General features: G+C 43.6%; 2 protein-coding genes across 5 annotated transcripts; one reads left to right on the plus strand and one right to left on the minus strand.

Annotated features, from left to right (window-relative positions):
- The first annotated feature begins 1,361 nt into the window (after window positions 1–1,361).
- On the plus strand, window positions 1,362–6,289 carry trim59 (tripartite motif containing 59). 2 transcript variants are annotated; one of them, XM_030107891.1, is made up of 6 exons: window positions 1,362–1,491; window positions 1,775–1,872; window positions 3,070–3,390; window positions 3,470–3,688; window positions 3,878–4,087; window positions 5,006–6,289. In XM_030107891.1, exons 1-6 carry the CDS (start codon window positions 1,488–1,490, stop codon window positions 5,570–5,572), a joined length of 1,419 nt encoding a protein of 472 aa, XP_029963751.1. In that variant the 5' UTR covers window positions 1,362–1,487; the 3' UTR covers window positions 5,573–6,289. The 2 variants fall into 2 exon arrangements, with proteins under 2 accessions (XP_029963751.1, XP_029963752.1); XM_030107892.1 differs by lacking the exons at window positions 1,362–1,491; window positions 1,775–1,872 and adding an exon at window positions 2,715–2,995.
- Window positions 6,290–6,590: 301 nt separating this feature from the next.
- smc4 (structural maintenance of chromosomes 4) lies at window positions 6,591–22,987 on the minus strand. 3 transcript variants are annotated; one of them, XM_030107887.1, is made up of 24 exons: window positions 22,775–22,987; window positions 21,364–21,521; window positions 20,189–20,379; window positions 19,562–19,753; window positions 18,398–18,574; window positions 16,388–16,552; window positions 16,137–16,264; window positions 15,771–15,911; window positions 15,146–15,296; window positions 13,312–13,476; window positions 12,912–13,145; window positions 12,626–12,811; window positions 12,239–12,400; window positions 11,903–12,128; window positions 11,709–11,785; window positions 10,870–11,022; window positions 10,611–10,737; window positions 10,261–10,450; window positions 8,330–8,474; window positions 8,018–8,191; window positions 7,666–7,848; window positions 7,305–7,537; window positions 7,043–7,226; window positions 6,674–6,838 (listed from the first exon to the last, which is right to left on the minus strand). In XM_030107887.1, exons 2-24 carry the CDS (start codon window positions 21,509–21,511, stop codon window positions 6,674–6,676), a joined length of 3,897 nt encoding a protein of 1,298 aa, XP_029963747.1. In that variant the 5' UTR covers window positions 21,512–21,521; window positions 22,775–22,987. The 3 variants fall into 3 exon arrangements, with proteins under 3 accessions (XP_029963748.1, XP_029963749.1, XP_029963747.1); XM_030107888.1 differs by lacking the exon at window positions 22,775–22,987 and having other exon boundaries at window positions 6,591–6,838; window positions 21,364–21,511; XM_030107889.1 differs by lacking the exons at window positions 21,364–21,521; window positions 22,775–22,987 and adding an exon at window positions 21,106–21,315 and having other exon boundaries at window positions 6,591–6,838.
- Window positions 22,988–23,280: the final 293 nt, after the last annotated feature.

Raw genomic sequence — 23,280 nt, forward strand, 5'->3', positions numbered from 1 at the left:
TGGTGGCTTTTGGGATTTTCTTTTTGCCTCCAGTGTGTTCCTTTTTTGTATGGTTTTTTTTTTCTTTTTTAATTTTCAGCTTTTAGTTTCACTGCTTCTGTAAAGGTGACTGATGATCGTACTCCATCTACACACCTCCACCCTAACCTTCACACCACACACACACGGGCTTGATGCTGTGAAATTATGACACCATCACTATAATCAACCAAATGACCCGCTCCCTTTGTAACTCCTCCTCATTATTTTATTTTTTTGTTTGTTCCTTCAGCAAAAATCACTGCTTTGCAGTATTGTTGCCATAGCTTTGATTATCACCAAGGGAGAGGAGAATGATGGCCATTTCACGTAGGATTGTGAATCATAACCTTTGCATGTACTAAACTATAGCACAGTTATTTTTAGGGTATTTTAGTTTCCTTAGACTGTGGATACAGTGTAATTTTTATTTTGAGTAAAACTGTGCTTAAATGTTACATGTTCCCCCTTCCCTTACTCCTCAGTAGTATCTGATTTGCTAAATAATCTGTATGGTTTTGCACATGTGCTGCAAAGTGAGGCCTGAAGTCTTTCTGGTGGGCGTGTCGGCGGGTTTCATAGGTTTCGACCGGCCGGCAGCCTCGACGATATGCATCACTCAACCACGAACTTTGTTGTCTTTCTAGAGTAATCCAATGATGCTTTTTAGTGATACTTGAGAAAATAACGACTTTATTTCAGGAACAACGGCAGTAAATGAATCTGCTAATGTATCTCAGCCAGACTACAGGGGCGGGGGTTCAACCTCCCTTTTCTCTCAAGGTAAAAGCACGTCCCACATGTCGGACTGGAGTTGTTTAAATGGGTTTTTCTGAAATAATTAATGAACCCACGAACAAGTTTGCTGTAACTTTTAGTATCTTGCAGAACCCCCGGTCTCACACCCCCCCATGCGAGCAGCTTAGGTGTACAAGCTTACCCTCTTTCATTTTTTGTGTTGACTTCAAACACTGTAGTAATGATTACACATTGTGCTCATAAACCTTCTGTTGAACATAGGGGTATATATATTATAATTTTTTTTTTCTTTTTGGTTTTTTTTTCTTTTCGTTTTTTTTTTTTTTTTTTTTTTTTGCAGCATTCCTTGTTAGCAAATGTGGTTTCTAATCTAAATTTATGACCTGGAAGGAAAGAAAATGGTTTGCCCCTCCAAAAAAAAAATTTTTTTGAGGGGTCGGGGGATAGGTTAAAGTATAGGTTGACTTCAAGAAAATAAATAGTGAAACCCAAATCGAGAGACTGTGTGTACGTGTGTGCTCTGTTGTGTGGAAAGGTGTTGCCATTAATGACTGTTCTAAAAGCATTTTGTTTTGGTCTGAGCCTGTTTTCAAACAGGGAAGCTGAAGAATGATTGGCCACGCAGACCGTTTACACGCATGCGCATTAGGGAACAGATGTGACGCATTCACATACCGTCGGACAAATGGGCTACCGTGGAAGTTTTGAAAATGAGTAAGAAAAATTTGGGTTTTGTTGAGTTGACATCCTTGGTAGACAAAGTTATCGATACAGAAGAAAAGCTGGGGTTTGTTTTCTTTGATATAGATATAGAATAATCACAACATTTTAGCACAACTATAGAGTAAAATGAGACGGAGACCGGTGAGAAATGAATACGTTTACAGAGGCGCACAAAAATAGAATACATGCAGAGATTAAGAAGACTGAAATGACTAGAGAAATGCAATATAAAAAAATAACGATGTACAAACCCATGTTTTTCTGGGGCCTGGAGACAGGAGAGGGAGTTTACAGAGTGTCCGTGAAGGCAGCACGGCAGTGGACAGGAAACGGGAGCCGCTTCAGTCTGAGGACTTTTCCTGCGAGCGGACGGTGAGTCTCTGTAGCGTATTTCTCACTGAAAACATTTTCACATCGTTCATTTTTTTTTGTGTGGCTAACATTTAGAGTCATAAAAGAAACGGCAGTGTGGAAAAAAGGTTGTGAAATAATTTTTTTTTTTGCTTTGGCCGGAGCTCGCGGGGAGTGCCAGGTGCGCTGACGAGTTAAAAAAAGAAAACTTAATGTGGAAAAAGTGAAGTAAACTTCAAACTTTTGTCCACTCTGTGTTCATCGTTATACCACGTGGGAGGAAAAGTTAGTGAGACCTAATGTTTTAATGCTGAAAGTTATCTGCAGTTTAGCTCAACGTGGTTAATACAGATAATGCATTTAAATAAAGTGTGTGTGTGTGTGATGTACACCTGGTGGACACCTGCCACCTGTTTGAATCTGGGCGCCAGTGGAGCTGCAGTTTGATCGGGATCAGGGGTCTGTTTGTGTGTTGGGACTGGGTGGGAGCTGAGCTGGCACAGGGCCTCCTATTGTCACTGTGGTGCTGCCTGTAACTGGAGGAGAGGACACACACACACACACACCCCATAACTGATCCTGTAACAGGAGCCGAGCTGCTTTTTGGTTGTTTTTCAGTAGGTCTGCATCAAACACACACGTCTCAATTATGCAGTCTTAGTCCAGTTTTAAGTTCTGTATTAAGGTATAAAGCATTCATTCATTCAATAATTGTTAAAACATGAAAACAATCACTAGCAGAAACACCTCTCACACAGACAGTAAATACAGTCAAATGGTGCATTTAATGAATTTATTCTTCCTCATACTTAGAGGTTGTAAGACTGAATGAGATTCTACAAGATGTTTATGGTTCTGGAAGTGTGAGCGTGTGTTGAATTGAGGTCTACGGATTCTGGACTGGAGAGTTTAAAAGCAGCCAAATCCCAACAATGCAGTTCATCCTGGGAGCAGACAGGCGTGGCAGCAGGAGACAACACCAACAATGCGTGACCAGGGCACGGACATTCTCTGGACGGGTGACAGTAAAAGGCCCCGGTGTCTCTCCACCGTACCAACACTAGCCGATCCACGTCTTGACCCCCAATCCAGGAATAAAACTTGAACTTTGAACCGAAGCCTATCTTTCATGATTGAATCTGGTGTAAGTTAAATTAATTAGAAAACGAGCTTTACTGTGACAGCCTCAGTGTTGAAGCTTGACGTGTTTTTTTTTAGCTGAACAGGTGTGGCTCGTCGCTTTCCGTCCGTCCGTCCGTCCGTCAGTCAGTCCCGGCCTCCGCCATGGACAGCCTGGAGGAGGACCTGACCTGCTCGGTGTGCTACTCCCTGTTCGCCGACCCGCGAGTGCTGCCCTGTTCTCACAGCTTCTGTAAGGCCTGCCTGGACAGCCTGCTGCAGGCGTCGAGCAACTACTCCATCTGGCGTCCGCTGCGCCTGCCGCTCAAGTGCCCCAACTGCCGCAGCGTGGTGGAGCTGCCCCCGGCAGGCGTGGACGCTCTGCCCACCAACGTGTCTCTGCGGGCCATCGTGGAGAAAGTAAGATCTGCGTGATCTGCGGTCGGTCCGACGACCTCCAACGGTTCTCATTTGCTTGCTGTGTGCGCCGCCGTCCCAGTACCAGAGCGACAGCGAGCCGCGGCCGCCGTCCTGCGAGGAGCACCACAGGCAGCCCCTCAACATGTATTGCATCCAGGACCGGCAGCTGATCTGCGGCCTGTGTCTGACCGTCGGGCGGCACCAGGGCCACCCCATCGACGACCCGCACGCCGCCTTCGTCAGAGAGAAACAGACGCCGTCCCGGCTGCTGGCCACGCTCTCCGAGAGATGGGCGCAGGTACAGATGAGTCAGGGAAGCACAAAACGCAGCATCTGTGTTACTTTCTGAATGCGCTGTGGCTGCTGAATGCAGACAGCAGCAAACGGCTCTCTGAGATGGAAGCTAAGACTAATATTTGTAGCGACTTGTGAAAGAAACTGCTCGAGCTGTTCGTAACTTCGCCGTCCCCCCCCCTGTGTGTGTGAGGTGTGTGAGCTGGCCGAGCAGCTGGAGCAGGACAAAGCCCGCTGCGAGGCTCTGCTGAGGCAGGACCGGCAGGACGTGCTCCAGTTCTTTCAGACCGTGGAGGCGCTGCTGGCCAGGAAGAGGCAGGCCTACCTGGGCGCTCTGGAGAAAGCCGGCGCCGAGGTGCTGCAGGCCTACGACCCCCTCATCCACCACGTCAAGGAGCTGCAGGTGTGTGGACGGTTTTTCTTCTACATGGACAAAAAACTGTGCCTTCGAGATTTTTCCCTCCCTGAGGACGGACAGTTTGTGGTCACTTTCAAGTGTGCCGGCTGGTCTGCGGTGGATGTATTGACGTGGTTTCCGCGTCACCCTGACGGTGAGGTTTAGCGCTTGGAGGCTGAATACGATCTGCAGAGGTCAGCAAGAGACGGAAAAAACAATTACCAGTGCAATTTCAGAAAGTCAGAATGGAAAACTTCGTTTTTCCTAATAATTTATTTACAATGTCAAGCTTGTTTTATATTTTAGACATAATCTGAAATATTTAATCTGAGGAGTAGAGCTGTAAAAAAAATTTCTTTATTTCATTCATAACAAAGTGTCAGCATATTTTGGACATTTTTTTTTTTTTTTTTTTTTTATAATTTCCTTTTTTTTTTTACTCTTCAACCTTTTAACTTGAAGTGAAACTCCTGACGCAGACTGAGCACAAAAACATGACCTGAAAGATTGCAGCTGCTGACAGGAGACGAGGTTTTTAGATTAAGTGTGATTAAAAAAAAAAACATTAAATAAAGCCTTGTGATGGACTGGTGAAAATAATTTAAATTAAACAAATTTGAGAAAAGTTGCAATTGTACTTTTTTTTTTTTTTTATCTGAGTGCAGACATAACACTTATCAATATGGAGATGCGGGTTTTTCTGATTGAAGTCGTTTTAAAATCCATATTAATTTCCCTTCAATAATCATTCTTTATGTATCAATTGGGCTTTTCCCCTTACATTCAGTTTTTTCTTCTTACTTATTTTGTCTCACCTAATCAATAGTCTGAACTGGTGATGGCCTCCATCAGAAGGTGCTACAGGAGTGAAGTTTGAGCGTGTCCTCTTGGCGGATAAAGGATGTGTTTGTTTTGTGCGAGCAGGAGCAGCAGCTGGACCTGGTGTCTCTGGGATCGTCCGTGGAGGAGGAGGATTCTCCGCTGGTCTTCCTGGAGCAGGTGCACTCCTTCAGAGAGCGAGTGGAGCAGTTCATTAAGCAGCCTCTGCCCTCGGCGGTCAACCTCTCGGTGGCGCCGCGCGCCGCCGACCACCTCCTGCAGTACTGGCCCGCCGTGACCATCGGGAGCCTGGAGGAGGCCCCGGTGCCCAAAGTGTGCTGCTGCGCCAGATGTGGCAGCGTGGAGCTGGAGGCGGACGCCGGGAGGCGGCGGGACGACCGAGACGTGCGGCACCTGCGGCCCAGCACCCCCGTGGCGGCAGCGGTGCTGCTGCTGCTGCTGCTGCTGCTGGCGGCGGCGGCGCTGTGGAACAACCCGGTGGGAGGGGCGTATCAGCTCAGTCAGGTGATCTGCAGCCTGAGCGGCGGCCTCACGGCGGCCGTCCGGGACACGGCAGGGTGGGCGTACACAGCCGCTCAGGGGTGGAGCTCCCTGCTCTGGTCAGCGGGGGGCAGAGCCTCCCAGCAGCTGGCCGCTTTATTCAGGCTCTGAAGTCTGGTCAACACGAGCCGGACTGCAAATAAAAGCCCCGAACGTTTCATTCAGTAGATCAGAAATTTGCACTTTACACTTTTCTGCAGCAAAAAGTTAGTAAAACATGGACAAGAAGCAGAAGCTGTTAGGTCAAAATCACAAAAATATCCAAAAGCTTCTATAATCATAGTTGTTGGCAAAGAAGTTTATTTTCAATTTTGAAGTGATTATAACACTATACAGAAGCATCTGAAGACATAATGTAAAAGTTCAAAATTCATCTTCCCTCATAATTTAACTGAAATTGTGAAACTTCCATTGTCTTTATGTTCAAATTAGTTTTTCTGCTTCTCTGTAAAAATATCCTGTTTTGTTGCTGTTGTACTGCTCTACTAATTAGTATTTATTAGTTTTAACACTCAGCGTGGGCCTTGTTTCATGTGGTTGGATGTAATGGGAGCTTTTCTTGTGTCAGAGCTCAGGAGCTGGAAGTTTGAAGATCTGAAGCCTCCGCAGGTCTTTTCAGCGACATCATCATCTCCCTCAGTGCCTTCAGCCTTGACTTTATTCACCTTTTTGATCCTCCAGTGGAGACCGTTACTGCTGTGTCCCTAAAACCGTTTCCAAGGACATTCAACAAAACCCGCACCGATATGTGGACCTGTTGTAGTGGTTGTGTGTGTCTTTACTTTTTTTTACAAGTTTTTTAAGAATGTAATAAAAGTTTTTTTTAACCCTTTACCAGCATGTGTTAACTCCTGCAGTTCTTCCCCTTTCTGTGTGTAGTTTATACAGCATTTCAGTGACCATAGGTGTGCGTGGCAGTGAGCTGTCGCTCGCTACAGTCTGCGGTGTGAAATCAAAACTGTCTCATGACTTCTGAGAACATGACGGGCGAGGAGCCGCCAGGCGCCTCGCGTCTGCTGCCGCTGTTACATTTGTTGGTGCTCAGCACTTTGCTCACTCTGATATCTTGATGTGTTACATGCAATCAGAAGTAACGAGCCTGAACAATCTTGTCACTGGAAAATGTTTATTGGTTAGATTAAAAAAAAAAAACAAAAAAAGGAATAGCAGCATTTCAGAGAAAGACAGTAAAATATTTACAGGGTTTCATGTTCAAGCAGTGATGGCGTCGTGCTCTTTGAAGACGATGGTCTTGGGGTTGATTCCCACGCTCTTGGTGGTGTTGTGCGTCTTGTAGATGCCGATGAGCCGGTCGGCGATCTCGAACATGTTGTTCCTCAGAGAGATGATGATGAACTGAGCGTTCTTTGTTTGCTCCTGCAGAAGATGAAGGATAAGGAGGAGAGTGAGGCGTGTGAAGAGGGTTCGACTCCCAGGTGTGCTGTCAAGCTAACCTTCAGAGCAAAACAGACTAAACGCTTTGCTTTAAGTTGGATCCTTAAAACCGCTCATCTTCTTTAGGTAAATTGGACGCAGGCGTTCTTCATTCGACGCCGTGGGGACAACGGCAGCTCTACTCACGTAGATGTAACAGGCCACGATGGAGACGTTCTTGAAGTCGAGGGCGGCGTCGATCTCGTCCATGAAGTAGAGCGGCGTGGGTTTATAGTGGTGCAGAGCGAACACCAGGGCCAGGGAGCTCAGCGTCTTCTCCCCGCCCGACAGGTTGAAGATCTTCTTCCAGCTCTTCTTGGGCGGCCGGACGCTACAGACGGATTAAGAGTTACGACGAGCCGGACGGTGTTTCTTGGCCCCCCGTCACGCTGACGGCATACGGCCCTACCTGAACATGATGCCCTCGGAGAAGGGGTCCAGGCTGTCCACCAGCTCCAGCTCCGCATCGCCGCCCAGCGTGAGCATCTGGTAGTTCTCCTTCAGCTTGTTGGTGATCATGTTGAAGCCGGTCATGAACTCGTTGAGGCGCTGCTTGCGGAGGTCCTCGTAGCCGCGCTTGAAGTTGTCCCTCTCCGTGGTGATCTCGTCCAGCTGGGCCACGCGCTGCAGGTACAGCTCCTCCTGCGAGCGCGCCACATTTCATCACACGATCAATCAGTCAATCTACCCAGTTACATTTTGTCAGGAAGCAAAGCAGTTGTGATAATGACAATGTTTGCAGATCTGTGCCGTTTTACGTGTGGACTGACCTTCTTCTTGTACTCGGCGATGGCTCCCAGGTTGGGCTTCATCTGCGAGCAGCGAGTCTCTAAGGTCATCATCTGGTTGACGAGGACGTTGGGGTCGGAGATCTTTTCCAGTTCGTCGGGAGTCAGGATGGGGAGCGGCTCCGCTTGCTTGTCCTCGATGGTGTGAAGGGACAGTTTGGTGGCCTGTGCACACATTTACAGGAAACAAGACATCAAACTTAGCCATTGAGCAAAACATACAAGTTTAAATAAACAAAATAAATTCCTTTGAGGATAAATAATCTGATTTATACATCAAAATCTGATCATAAGTGGAATGGCTGGTTTCTCCCAGCGTGTCCTCGTCGCCCACCTCCTTCTGCCAGTGTTTGATCTTGTTGTTGTGTTCGCTGATGGTGCTCTCGATCTGCTCAACGCGGAGCCGGACGCTGAGGGACTGCTCCTGCAGGGCGTGCTCCTCCTGCTGCAGCGCCTTGATCTCCTTCAGCACCTCCTCGTGCTGCTCCTGCACCTCGGGCAGGGCGGCCTGCAGCGGGGTTGGCCAGCGCACCATTAAATACTTCAACTAAAACTATATTTGGACAATTTATTTGAATTCCAGACTCAGGATTTATATCTTTTTTTTATATATCAGGTGAGATGAAGTGAGGGAGAAAGCGCTGACCTCCGCCTCGTGGCAGGACTTCATGACCTCCCCGGCTTCGTCCTCCAGCTTCTTCAGCTGTTCGGTGAGCTCCACCATGGCCTTCTCGTTCTCCTCCATCTCCGCCTGCACTCGGGCCACGCTCTCCTCACACTTCTTCAGGTTTCTGCAGAGAAAACCACAACACACACGCTCGCCGTCAGAGCGACGCCTTCTGACTAATGCGTGATCGGTGGAGATCAAGTCAGCATCGGCGACGGAGCATCTGCTCGCCCCGGGGGAACCCGGCCGTAACGCGAGGCGCCTTCGGAGCGCCGTCTGCCGGCCCGGGATGCGTTCAGGAGCGCCGCGGTGCGCAGGACACTGCAGCGCTCTCGGTCGGGGTTGATGTGCAATACTCTAAAGCAGCAGTCTGCAACTTCTCACACTGACGGTGGTTAAAGTGCTCCACTCAAAAGCGAGAAAGTTGTGGGTTCAAAGACAGGCTGGGGATTTCTGCGCAGAGCTTGTGTGTGTGTGTGTGTGTGTGTGTGTGTGGGTTTTCTCCCACAGTCCAAAAACAGGTATTTGAGGATAATCGGTGACTCTGAATTGCCTGCTGATGTGATGGCGAGGTGTGTTGTCGTGTGCATCATGTGACCACAGGTCAGCTCGGAGCTGCTTCAGAAGATGGAGGAGTTCATTTTTTTTTCGGATTAATCAGCAGTTGGAGACTAAACTTATATTTAGTTGAAGTGTAACACTTATCCCTTTGGAGCCTCCACAGAAAAGCTGAGGTGTTGCTGGAGACACGGGCTGTGTGTTGTAGCACATACACACAAGGTCAGGCTCCGGTGTGTACACTGACAACACAAGCAGCCTATTTCCTTATTTACCCACAATGAAACAATGTTTCACTGCTTTCTGTTTGGAAAATCAAACCATTTATACATTTTAATCTTTCAGTATTTTTGTTTTAGATTATATGACTCTCCTGGAAATAGTGTTTTTCTTAACTTAATGGATAAAAAAAAAATAATCAAATGAACGACCTTGAGTAGCTTTAGAGCTGGAGAATGTGTATCTATATGTCAGCTTGTTCCATGTATTCATGAAATAAACGAGACAAATTACAGCTTCAGTTACAATAGTTGCGATGCCTTTCTAGATACTTCAGTGGAAACTTTGCTTTACTAAAAAAGATATACGACTTTAACCAATCAGAGTGAGGGATTAATAGCAGATATGAAAGACTATCTTGTATACAGACATCTTGTAACCGTGATGTTTTTGTACATTTATTTGTTCAGGGAAAAACTTGCATGTGATTCCTATAAAAAGAAAAAAATGCAGGAATATTGTGAGACTTGTGTCCAGCATGAAAATAAATCTGTCCGCTCCTGTTGTTGGAGGGTTCTATGAGGGTGAGGCTGTGATTTAAAGGAGCTCATAAATACTACTTGTTTAACAAGCCTAACAGCGGTCCCAGAGCTGCGGCGCTCAGGCCGTCACTCACACCGATGTGGCACGACTCGGGTCACTCAGCATGAAATACCGAAGCAGGACGGGACCTTTGAGATCAGGCATGTCGACGCGCAGATCCCCAGTCTCGCGCATTTTGCAGCTCATGCTCGACTCTGACCGTCTTCGGACGTGAGACATTTCTTTGCCCCGCGGTGTCTCCGGCTGACGGCGTCACTGTGCCGTTAATTAGATGAGCGGTTCTTAAAGCCGAACCGTCAACACGGCGTGCAGCCAGCGGCTCCGTTTGGTGACAGCGGCTTGCTGAGCTGTGCAGCCGACTTGATGAATCCTAATGCAACAGACGCAGCTGTCACAGCTTAGTGTAACTGAAAGCCACCATCCTGAAGGTTCATTAAACATGGAAATGAGGGGTCATCGACCTTGAAAAACACTGAGGGACTGAACAGCTCAGCAGTCGTTCTGGAGTTAAACATGAATCACTTCCTCACCGATCGGCCGTCTTTATGGCCACTTGAGCCTTGGTGATGGTGGAGGAGCAGTTGTCCAGCTCCTTGTTGACCTTGTCCAGCTTGTCCTGCTGAGCCTTCAGCTTGTGACTGTTTATGTCCACGATCAGGTTGTGGAGCCTCTTCACCTCGTTCTCCACTTTCCCGGCCTTACTGGAAGCAGCCTCGAAGTCTGGGAGATGAGCAGAAAGACATCTCAATATTTATTAATGTATAACTCAAGAGATCAAAGATTTAAAGAAAAAAATAACAGCAATTTACACAATTATCACATAACTGAGAACAAGTCAGAACAACATGAATTAAAAAAAACAATCATTTTTCTATTGTACCTTTTTTGAAAGCCTCCAGGCTCTTCTCCATCTGTTTCTGTTTGGCCTTGTCTGGGGCAGCTGCCAGCACGTTGGCTTCAAGTTCCTTCATCTGAACTTTCAAGTGAGTCTCCTGGTCAGCCATACTCTGACAAAACAAAAACAAAACGGGATCTCACAGCGCACAGAGCTCCTGGCCAGCAGGAAGAGCCACATTTCAGGTGAAGCTCTCAACTGAAAGGCCGGTGACACAGGAAAGCCGTGCGTGAGAAGAACGTACAGTCATGCTCTTGGTGTATTTTTCCAAGGTGTTCTTCATGTCTCGGAGCTGAGGGCGCAGGCGCTGGACGCTCTCCTCCAGCTGCAGCTTTTTCTCTTGGCAGTCCTGCAGCTTCGACACTTTTTCGTTCAGCTTGCTCTCCATCTGGTCGAGCTGAAAGAAACAAAAAAAAAAAAAACACGCTGAACCAATCATGTTTAATATCGTAACGGTTTGCTGTGATGACGGTCTGATAGCAGGGTGTACATTCAGCAAGCTGCTCAGAGCCACTTCCTACAGAATGACCACAGATCAAAAATTCATCTTTATGAATTCCACGTCACCCACATGGAGAAGAGGAAAGCATGTCTTCTTTATTCAGGTGAGGACTGGCTGTCTATGTGCGTTGGCTTTGAGTGTGTTAATGTAATGCACAAGCACTAATGTTCCTGAAAAATATGTCTGGAACAAAACTAAAACAAGTATAATATTATGTTCCAGTTGCATCTGTGCATTTCGTTGAAATATCATGTTTACAGGGCGTTTGGCTATTTTCTGAGATTATATGAAATGATAAAGGACCTGGTGAGTCTGCAGTGGATTTGTAGCACATGGAACATTATTTAAAAGGCGTTCTTTCCAATACAATGACTGCTGTTGCTGTGTTTATGACTAAGGCTTCCTACCGACCGTAATATTTTATGTTTATTACATGCTACACTGCAATATGACTCATACATTCGGGCATGCAAAGCTTATCTATATTTTTTTTCTGCGTTCCTATTTATGAAAAGTGTCATTTGAATAATGTTTAAAGTTTGAGGTTAGTTCAGGCTACGTGTTGTGTGTGATGAACGCACCTCGGCCTGGGAGAACTCGGTACCGATTGATGAGCCCATTCGGCCCTTCATTACTTTTCCTCCTCCGGTCATGGTTCCTGCAGAACAGATACATTGTGGAGATTTTTTAAAAGATGTCTTAACAGACATCGAAAGAAATATTCCCCACAGAGAGGACAGTCTGTTCGGAGGATCGCAGCGGGCGCTTTACTCACCGGCCATCTCGATGATCTGCCCCTTCAGGGTGACCACTCTCCAGCGCCGGTCCTTCTGAAACGCCATCCTGGTGGCCTGCTCCATGTCTTGAGCCACCAGCGTGTCCCTGAGGGCGAAGTAGAAAGCGGGTCGCACGCTTTCGTCCTGCACTCGCACCATGTCAAAGAGGCGGGGGCTGTTCTCTGGAGTGCGGATAGGAGCCATGTTTTTCTCCCACACTTTCATCTGCAAAGCAGTAGGGAAAAAAAAAAAAAAAAAAAAGATGAGCAAGATTTTGGAGAATAAGAGACACAATAAAGATGACTAAAGATGTTTAAATATATTTGTCATTTCACCTTGTCAAGACCAATGAAGGTGGCCACGCCGATGTTCTGCTCTTTGAGGAATGTGACACATCTTTGAGCCGTGTCGATCGTATCCACCACGATGTTGTCCAGAGCGCCACAGCTGGAGGAAATGGCCACGTCAAACTTCTCATCGATGGCTCCGAGGTCTCCCTGCAAGCACAACCCATTGATAATGACAGAATGCTCCAATTTCTGCCTGTCATCAGCTAAAGAAAATGTCCGATTTAAAAAAAAAAAAAAAAAAAAAAATACAACAGCTTTGGAAGTCTGTTAATCTTAGCAGCAGTGAGAGTAGAGCTCAGGTACAGACGCAGAGATGAAAGCGTCAAATTGAAATGCTGCCGTCACCCCTGCTGTGCTATAACAGCTGCTTACCAATCGTCCAAAGATGCCAGGAATTTTGCCGCTCCTTTTCTGCTGCATGAGCGCATCCAGGACTTTCCCCCGACTGCGGTTGGAGGACATGGAGCTCTTGGCTTCGTCCACCTTCTGCCTCAAGTTCCTCACCACATCTCTGGTGTCATTATCCATTTTCACCAGCTGCTCCAGCTCCACCTCGTCCTGCAGGAGACAGAGAGGCAAGTTGAAGCCAGAGATGCCCGACCAGCAGAATGTGGAGCAGTTTGAATTGGATTGACAATACGCTGACGTCTGGTCTTACCTTTTTCAGCTCCTTCTCTTTTTGGGGTATTTTGACCTCCAGGTCTTTGATGGCGGCGCGGCGGTCTCGCAGCGTGTCCGTGGTCGTCTGAAGAGTCTGCTTGGCCGTGTTCAGCGCCGTCAGGGCTGTGTTGTGACGGCTGAGGTAGATGTCCAGCTCCGACTGGGCGAGGTCCATACGAGAGCGGGTCTCATTCACAGACTTGCTGAGCTCTAACAGCTCCTTCTCTTTTTTCTGGAGGGAAAAATGAACAAACGTGAGGTGGATAAAGTAGAAGACAGAGTTTTTCTGCCCAGTTTCCTCCCCTCTGCACGACCAAGATGTCTCCAGAGCACATCTAAACTTCAATCCAATGTGCATAAAAAATAAAAAAAAATAACACCGAGATGCAAACACACACCTCTTTGTCTTGCTGCAAGCCACTGGTTTCTTCCTTCAGACTCTCCATCACTTCTTTAAGCTTCTCTTCTTCTTTCACCTTCACCTTCTCCAGCTCCTCTTTGCGAGCCGTTGCCTCAGAGATGGCCTTTTCACTGTTGGCTGGTACCCGCCGCACTTCCTCCAGCTAGAAATAAAAACATACCACACAGGAGAATGTGTGAAAAGGGATGAAACTGGATTCTCGGCAACGGTGGCTACATGAAATTAAGAACTACTTCAGACACAATTCATTATCAAACTCCGGGGGGGTTAGATTAAAAGATCAGTGACAATGCTATGAAACAACATGTGTCAGCTTTTAGACTAAGATCCATCAATCCCGTCGGTGACAATTACTAAAAAAGCTGCACTGGAGGCTGAAGCAGACCAAAGCACACAATTATAATTAACTAGAAACATGCAACAATCTGTTTCTGGGCACGGCTGAAGCAAGGCGAGGAGTGCTCCGTGTGTGTATATAATCTATGTTTTGTAGGGTTAACTGTGGGTGAAATGTGAATGTGGCTGCTGGGAGTGTTACACAAGCCAGGCCATAGTTGACTAGCACACAGCAGAACACTGCTCCCCAGAGGTCTCCCTGCCTCTGCCCAGATCCCCCCGGCCAAGATGTTTCCAGAGCCCGGCCATTGTGGTGTTTGAGAACAGAGAGGTAAATTAAAAAGATATTCCTGCAGTTAGGAGAGTGTTTAAAAAAAAAAAAAAAAAAACGTTTCCCAATAACTGACTGCAGAAACTGGTCAGACAGGAGGGTCATCAGTATAAAAGAGGCACGTTTAACCGTCCAGTTGTGTTACTTCACAGCCCCCTAGTGGATAATTTAGGACAAAGACAACTTCTAGACATGAAACTGACTTCACAGTTTTGCAGAGGATAAAATCTTTTAACATTTTTTTCTGAAAAATTTCTCGTCTCAGTTCATCAGGAAACAAATACAGGAACTTAATTTTATCGACCATAAAAATATTGGAAAAATATTTAAAACAAAGTCTCTACAAATTGTGATGCAGCTTGACGATTCGGTCATAAATTACAGAATGTCTGATTCAGATATGAATAATCACAAAACACACTCGGCCTAAATTTAGCTTTCTGTAGTTACTCTATAAAAAAATATTGGGCCTGGGAAATGATTCGTTTTCTGACAGACTTCAATAAAATTTATATCATTTTTACAAAATAAAAAATATACTGCATGTATTGGTTGGTTTTTTTAATTTCTAGAAATTCCTGTCTTTTGAATCAAGGCTCACTAAAGCAAATCAACAGTGCAAAACCACAGACAGACGAACCACAATCACTGTATATAAAATAACTGAATCCACCTTTAACATATAAAACAATAAAATGGTGGACACACTGAACAAGTGACTCCAGTCACACGTAATTTAATATTAAATATCTATGTAAGAGACATCACTTCTTGGGTTTTCTGTAAAGCCATGACAAGAGTCTTTCTCTTCCTGAGCTTTTTTTTTTTTTTTTTTTTTTTTTAAGAGCAGCCCTTGTGTTTTCCATAAGCAAAAGAAATGCAACTTTAATGCCCATGCTTCTTTGTTGGCCGCGAGACAAAATAAACATGAGCTAATGCCTCTGGTGAATTAATGCATCCTTGTATTCGTAAACAGACAAAAAGTGTAAATTTATTTTGTGAAGGCGCACTGTTGTGTTGTACCAACACGTCATGTGGCCGTGAGGCCACAGACTTTCTGACGGCGCCTGCAGTGATACTCTCAGAGTGACACAATCAAACTATTTGCGGAATATCGGACCGCGCGCAACGGTGGACAACACACCTTCTCTTTGTCCTTCTCCAGCTGCTTCTGCTGCTTCTTGTTCTTGCTCTTGCAGTGTTTAATCTTCTCACGCACTTCTACATCCTGCAGGTCCAGCTGGGTGAACTTCTCCTTCTGGGTCTCAATGTACTTGTTGATTTTGTTTTCTTTCCTGGTGGACGAATGGCAAATTTACCGGGCACATTCAAGTCAGGAATACAATATTTATTCAAAAAAACAAAAAACAAACAAAAAAAAAAACACTGGTTAAATCAAGCTAAATACATTAAAGATTAAAAATAAGGCAAATCTTAAAAAAACCATTATGAACAAAAGATAAAGAATATTACAAAGACAGGACACTTTTAACTAAAGCTAGAGAAGCTTACTGTCATATTTAAAGAGAAGACAACGATGAAGAAGCAATGGACAAAGTGGTTAAACTATGAGATTTGTAACAACGCCAAGTTATCAGGCTATGTTAACTCGTCAGAGTAAATATTAGTTATTGTCCTTTAAGTAAAGTTTAATTGAGATAACAAGGGTTTCAAAGTTAGTAAGTTACATTGGATAACAGTGGGGAAGAACTGAGGGGAAAAAAGTAAAGAAATAATAATAATAAAAAAAAAAAAACAAATTGTCTTACTTTTCCACATTTTTGAGCTCTTGGTTTTTTTTCTCCATCTCCTGTGATATCTTTGCATTTTTCTCAGACAGTTCTTTGTTGTCCTCCAAGATCTTTTGCTTTTCTTGCTCTCTGTCCACCACACGCTTCTGCAGGTCGTGACTAATGGTGGAAATAATGGAAGGAAACAAATCAGAAATTAACTGGACGAATCACACAATAACACTTAAAAACGAAATTAAGAAAAAGCACTGAGATCTGACACTGCATGTCATGCAGCTCTCGAGAAGTTCCGAAAATAGACTTTTTTTTTTCCTCCCAGGCCGCTACAGTCTTTGTTTTTATTGTTTAATTTTTGACGTGCTGAACAGATGACACTGTACTTACACATAATACTGGCAGAGCTGGCTCTTGTGTTTGAAGATGTCGTTCTCCAGGGTAAGAAACTCCACAGCTTTGTTCTTTTCACCCTCCAAAGCATTTTTTTCCTTTTCCACGAGCTTCACTCTGTTTAGCTAGGGCAATTAAAATATCACAGAACTCAATATCAATGGCTACATTAAAAAAATGGCATTATTTGAAAAATATATATATATCAGAAAGGAGAGCTTTTTCGTGAAAGTAAAAGTGTCGTTTACCTTCTCCCCCCTTTGCTCATTGAGGAGCTCAATTCGACGAGACAGGGTGTGTATGGGTTCCTTGAGGCGACAGGAGCCAATGATGTCCTCGAGGTACTCCAGCATGCCCTCATCGTGTTCGGTCTGACCTTTAGGCTTCATCATGGCGATCTGCTCCACCTCGCCCTGAGTTCGGCCCAGAACAACATGTTAGCGGCAAACACAGGCGTGCGGCTCATTAACCGAGAACTAAACATACAGTAGCAAATACTGCGGCTGTTACACTTAAAAATAAATCTCTACAAACCGGAACAATTTTTCTTAAGTTCTTCATACTTTTCAATGTAGATAAAACTATAAATGACAAAAAGTGTATTAACAATTAAATTAAAATAAAATATACACATGTAGATGCAATGTGTTTGATTCAATCTAGAAATGAAAAGCATGTCTCATGATACTCAAAATATTAATGCTTGAAGTTTTGCAGCCTCTTAAACTTCCTTCAAATGATGTCTCTCTAATCCACTGGTTTTAAAACATATACTGTATCAACAGTGCAAAGTATGACTTTATGTCACAACACTGCAGTTACATTACACAAGTACACTCCATGGTCCTTCAGCCAAATTATGCAGTGTAATTATTTCTGTTTGAACATGTATTCATTTTTAAATACTTTAAATAAACTAACTAACAATAATGTCACACAAGCAATGTTTAGGTGAATAAAAAACGTTAATGTGAAAAAAAAACAAAAAAAAAAAAACAGTAACTGATGACTGAATTCACTTTAAACTCTGTGACAGCAAAAAAGGAGTGCCCATGTGTTTCTTCTGCACTTGAAAGAAAGGAGAAGGCCGCAGAGAATGGAAGGGGGGAAATAATCCCTCGTCATCCACTCCTTTGACCAGTGCACAAAATAGACAGCTTCCCCTTTGCCAGAGGCCTGGAAAAGTGACCTTGGAGAACAAGCTCAAGCCTCTTCCCATAGCCATGCAGCCATGTCACAGGCAGAGGCATCCACACACACAGTGAAAATGGACATGCTCATACATGAGTCAAGATATGAAGGAAAAGACAAACTGCAAAATCTAACTGCATGTAACCCCCCCACCCCAAAAAAAAAAAAAAAAAAAAAAAAAAAAAAATCTAACTTAGGGTAAAGATCCAATCAGATATGTTGCTCCACACTGACATGAGGTATCACAACCATATGCTTTGAGTTAATCAGTAATAATGGAACATGTGTAATACAATCAGAATTGAGAGGGGTAACTGGTGAACTGGTCTGAACTCAAAGCTAAATAAAGACACGATCTGTGGGAAAATAGAAGAAGAAATAAAAAGCTGAAATATATATTCCAGAATGGGCATCATCACAATGGAGGCAAAAAAAAAATAATAAAAAAAATAATAATTAAAACTGCTGAACCAATAAAAAGCCATGGTAATGGAGGGTGTTTGATCCTGTCACACTGAAGCAGCACTGCTAATATTGGGGTTGGGGTCTGTTCTCACACGCCAATATTTACGTGCTGCTAAAGCGTGGCAGGCACATAGGAAAGGAGGGGGAAGTGAAAGTCCAACCTGTCCCCACTGGTGGGCCTGTCTCATCAAAGATCCTCCCACTGCAAAATCTGAGTGGGCTGTTCGACTGCATGAAGTTCCAAGTGTGGATTAAAAAAAAGAATCCACCCCTCCAAAAAAAAAAAAAAAAATGTCTGAAAATTGTCCTTAAAATTCTAAAGCAGCAAATAATGGTTCGCACCTTTTCCACATTGTTTCAAACCATGATGCGCTGCTATAGCAGTCTAAGGGTTGGCAGAGGGCACATCCTCTCCTTTCCAGTTCCAGTGCAACAGGTTATTCCCACAGACAGGCATGACTCGAAGCTTTTCATGAAATATTTGACTGAGAAATGAGCAAAAAGGGCAGGAAATCTCTAACAGAATGGGGTGGTCATAGCAAGGAGAAGGGAAAAAAAGAGAGAGGTGGGAAAGGAAATTACATTATGAAAATTACAATTACCTGTAAGATCAGGAATCTGTTGTGGTCTAGGTCAATGCCATGGCTTCGGAGTAAAGCTCCCACTTCTTTGAACGTAGCTTTCTTGCCATTGATATGGTAAGCGGAGGAATTGTCTTTGTTGGCAGTCCTGGAAACGTAGAACTTGCTGTTGAGGATGACTTCGTAGTCATCTCCTTCCTGGCTCAGAGAGGGGGAGGGGCAGAAGACAGCGCAGCTCAGCTCAGCTCAGAGGAGAGGCTCAAACAGCCCCACAAATCAAACTATCACACTTTAGGTACTGACAAATCAGTTCAGGTGGTTAGAAAGAAAAGAGATAAACAAAAGAAAAAACAAAACACAAACCACAATTAAGAAGATTGGCTAAAAAATAAATTACAGATCTACACCAGGCTCAGTGCCTTGTTAAAAACCTGATACACACTACATTTATTTTTTTCTACATTGGTAGAATTTAGGTAATGTGTCAAATATGATTTGAATTTATCCTAAAGGTGCTAATGAAAGCAAATCAAATGACTTTCGCTCTGTACACCAGTCATTTCTATTTTATTTTATTTTATTTTCCACAAATGACATACTGTGTAGCTGACAAATGTTTGAGTTTCAGCATTGTTTTTAACAACCTGATTTTAAATAACTTATGAATTGTGTGACTTAACAACTAGGCTTTGACTTGTTTTACAGCAGACAGTAAAAAACTTATTCACACCCCCTGCAGTCGATGAAATAAATAAACATGAACCATTTTTAAAATAAAGCTGAAACAGTTTTCAAAGTAAGTAAGGTGAAATTCAATCGATTGTAATTGTCATCTACAATTATAAAAAAGTTTTTACTATACAGGCTAATAAGTTAAGGCTCATCACCAAATCCACATTTAAAAATGTTAAAAAACTGAAGAATCACATTGAGCTCAGGATGAATAGACTATGGCAAGTGTGGGTGTCAGTAGTAAGTTTCATGACTGATTTCAGTTTGCATTTAGTCACTGAAGCAATAATATGTCCAGATTTGTTTTAATTATTTTCTAAAATTCAAATTTGTCTTTCCACCAAAAACAAACAAAAAAATTCAAGATATCTCTTGTTCATTTGGACTGTATACACATTATTGGAGCATGAATGTAAAGTATGTCTGTGTGAAGAAAAAGACAGATATATATACCTTATCAATAATCTTTTGAAAGTGCACCTCCACAGTACAGCTTTGCACATCTTTGTGCTTATCAGAGCTGTGAATCAGCACCGAGAGCTTTTTCGATCTGATCTTTTGAGCTCTGTATCCAAAAACAAAGAGCATTGAATCTATCACATTGGACTTCCCACTTCCATTTGGACCAATGATGCAGGAAAAGCGCTGGGAGAAAGGCAAAACAAGAGAAAAATGTATAAGTGAATCTCGTAAAAATAAGCAGCACCCATGTACAAGTACTTCAATAATGTATAAGATTTTTTTTAAATGTGTTTCACAGCAAAGGAGGCTGGGAAAGAGGTAAAAAGATGAAGTAAAAAAAAAAGTCCCAAGCACACCACTGGATTACACTTAACACACACTCACTACATCAAAACAGGAATAATGTGACTTTTTAATTCATTAAAAAATCTAAAAATATAGCATCAATAATAAATTGTCCTGAATGCATCAGGGACATATGCATACAGTTACATAACATAAAAAAAGACAAGAAAAAAAATATGATTGAGATGTATTCCAAATGATGATCTTATTACAGCATATAAACCAAGTATTTCCCCAGCAGGGATTTAGATTTGTAAGCAGGTTTGGTCGTACCTTGTGAAAAGGCCCCAGAATCTGCTCGCCTGCGTACGACTTGAAGTTGCGATTAACTAAATGCGTTATCATGAGGCGAGGAGCGCCCGGTTCATTGGTCATTGCTGGGGGCGGGGGTGGAGGGATGCTACCGAGAATCTCCTCCAAACTTCGATTATCAGCCGCCTCGGCAACTTCCCCCTGAGACGGATCTGTGGCACACAAAAAAAAGTACAACTTTCTTTTTTTCTTCTTCTTCTTTTTTTTTTTTTTATTCCTCTGTGCGAGTCGTTTCAGGTGGGGGACAGTGGTGCATGGGGGAGGGGTGGAGGAGCCCAAAAAAACAAACAAAACACAAGCAGCAAGTTACAACAGCAGTCAAACCACGACTCCCAAGAAAGTTGACAGGCGTTATTTTCCTTTGTCCTGAAAACAAGAGCCAAACTTTAACAGAGAAAGAAGAAAGAGAGCATGGCCGCTCATGAACAACATTATTATCCAAACGCGCTGATACGCCAAAGTAGATGCGCCACATTCATTTCGACGATCAGTAATAACTAAAGTGCACATTTCGATCACCAACTGCACATTTCTACTCATTCTCCACTGTAGCACAACCACAAACGGAGATTAGCGCGTTTAGCTTGAATAATACAGAGCGTAAAAAGCGGTGATATTGCCATCACACCAAGACACAACGACCTGTCCAAAATCTATTGTGCTCACATAAGCATAAACAAGCAACGGACTCGATGTTTGTGAATTAAACTCATAGATCCACAAACACAATGAAGCATTTCAGCACAATATAAACGCTCCAAACATCCCCCACTGCCCGGGTCCACCTTAAGCTTCGCGTTAAAATTATTCAATATCAAGTTATAAGAAACACGTTGTAATCAATAACACAAAACAATTCGGAATCAGAAATAAATTACCTCGTTTCCTAGGAAAAACCCGTGGAAGAAGTAGATCCGACATCCAAAAATCATCTCAGAAATCATTTTATTGATGACTGGCACTTTAGAAAAAAATATATCAACCATTCTACCTACGCCTTAGGATTTAAGGGCGAGAGAAGAAAAAAAAGCTACTCAGCTGTGCCAATTGGCCACTACCAATACAGCAATACGCAAAGCTATTGAGACGAGAACTTATTTAGATTCACAGACACCAAAACAGCCTTTGTTACTTGCCAGTTGTCGGCGGTGCCTCCTCTTGGCTGTTGGAGTTGGTTTCTTGAGGGGGTACATCCAGCTCGTCTCCGGAGTCATCCCGAGGCTGCGACCCCTTCCCTCTTGGCTTGGCGGAGGCTGTTGAGCTCTTCGCAGTTTTAGGTGGCATGATTTGAAATCTGAGGGGGTCATTGGTGAAAAAAAAAAGAAAAAAAATGGAATATCCATGAGTGGTTTTAATGCCTGTCAATCTCTCAACTCCACTTTTGGTCGGTCACACGCAGCTACTCTGTCAGGCTTTAATCATTACCACAGTCAGATCCACTGCCGCCCATCTAATTGTTTATCGCTATTATTTCACTTCAACTATATAGCAACATGTAAGAGTGTGCAATCGAAACATCGTGATTTCCGAATAAAAAGTTGCCAATATGCACGATAACTGTAAATAACCAGGTGTTGTTTTTAAATTACGTCCAAAAAAATAAATTAAAAAAATAAAATAAAATAAAAATGAATGGATTCGTCCATTGACTGAATGGTTTCAGTAACTATTCTGATTGAAAGGCTTTTTTCTACAAATAGTGGGACGGGTAATAACGAATGTAATAAGTTAAGTCGACTGGAAAAGGCAAAACAGTTAATATGCAAATAGTTTGAAGTCTCCCCATAGCGTGTGGGCTAGCCCATGTTACATGAACAGTGTTTGAATAAACGCAGGCTACAGTCGGTGGTAAAGACGCAGCGTCCCGCATCGACCGAGCTCTCTCAAACTGACACTAATATTAACTTTCATCTCAACTTCTGTGTTGGGGGCGGTGGTGTAGACGTAACTCGGTAACTAGTGAACACGTTCAGTGATCCGATTAAACTTAACTTTATAATTACACGCGTTTGCCAGGAGAGCAACCTGAGAACGGGGGGCTTAGTGACTGGATAACAGCACAGAACGCTGACTTTTCTGCCACATGTACACCGAGCTAATGTTACCGTTAGGTTAGCTGATGTGGCTAACTATCAGATGCCAAATCACACAGCTCTGCTAAAGCTAACGTAATGGCTAACTTCGCCTTGTGATGTGGACCAGCGACGTACCGCAACTTCGACTCGACTCGGAAATAACGCCGATGTTAAACGAGAGATGTTTGACTTTGTGTGGTTAAAATTAATAAAGATAAATTTAAGTGTAACGACCGGTGCAATGGTGGTTAAGAAAGTTGAGTCGGTTTACTGTACGGCGATATTCCTGTAAAATGTAAACTTTTCAAAACTGGTTCGCATTCATTGCATTCCGTTGCCCTCCTCATTTTTTTAGGGATATGTAACGTTAAAAGTTTAGTTAAGACGAATTCTCCCCTGAAAACCAACGTTATACCCTCAGCAAATAGACGGAACCCCGTCATTACTCTGTGTTAAAATGTTTCTAATGTACCTTCCGCGGTTTGCAAACGGGCTGTTAAAAGTCTTCCTTTTCTGACCCGAGTCGCGACTGCGTTAAAAGAAGAATTCTTCGATCCAAAACCAGGCGACTATATTCCATAAAACGTTATTCCCGTGTCATTCCGAGTCGCTGTCCTGCTCGAAAACTCGATCTTGTAAATGGCGCCTAAACTGTGCCGTCGAACCAAATTCGTTACAAACTGACGCAAGGCACCATGGACCGTTCAAAGGGCAGGAGGAAAAAAAAAACAGCAAATTCAAAAAAGGGGACGAAGCCAACTCCGCCTCACTTGATTCAAACGATATTCACAGGACAAAAACCAGCGTGCGAGACATTAAAAAATGCAACAAGATTCATACTTTACTGTGTCGTATTTATTTGAAAGTTTTATTCTCGGATTCAAAGTCTTATGTTGGTTCTACATGTTCAAACGGTTGCTTGGTTACGGAAGACTGTAGTCACGCCCCGAGAATTTATCCATACCGACAAAATACACA

This window comes from Salarias fasciatus, chromosome 14 (assembly GCF_902148845.1).
Source record: "Salarias fasciatus chromosome 14, fSalaFa1.1, whole genome shotgun sequence".
Lineage (NCBI taxonomy): Eukaryota > Metazoa > Chordata > Actinopteri > Blenniiformes > Blenniidae > Salarias > Salarias fasciatus.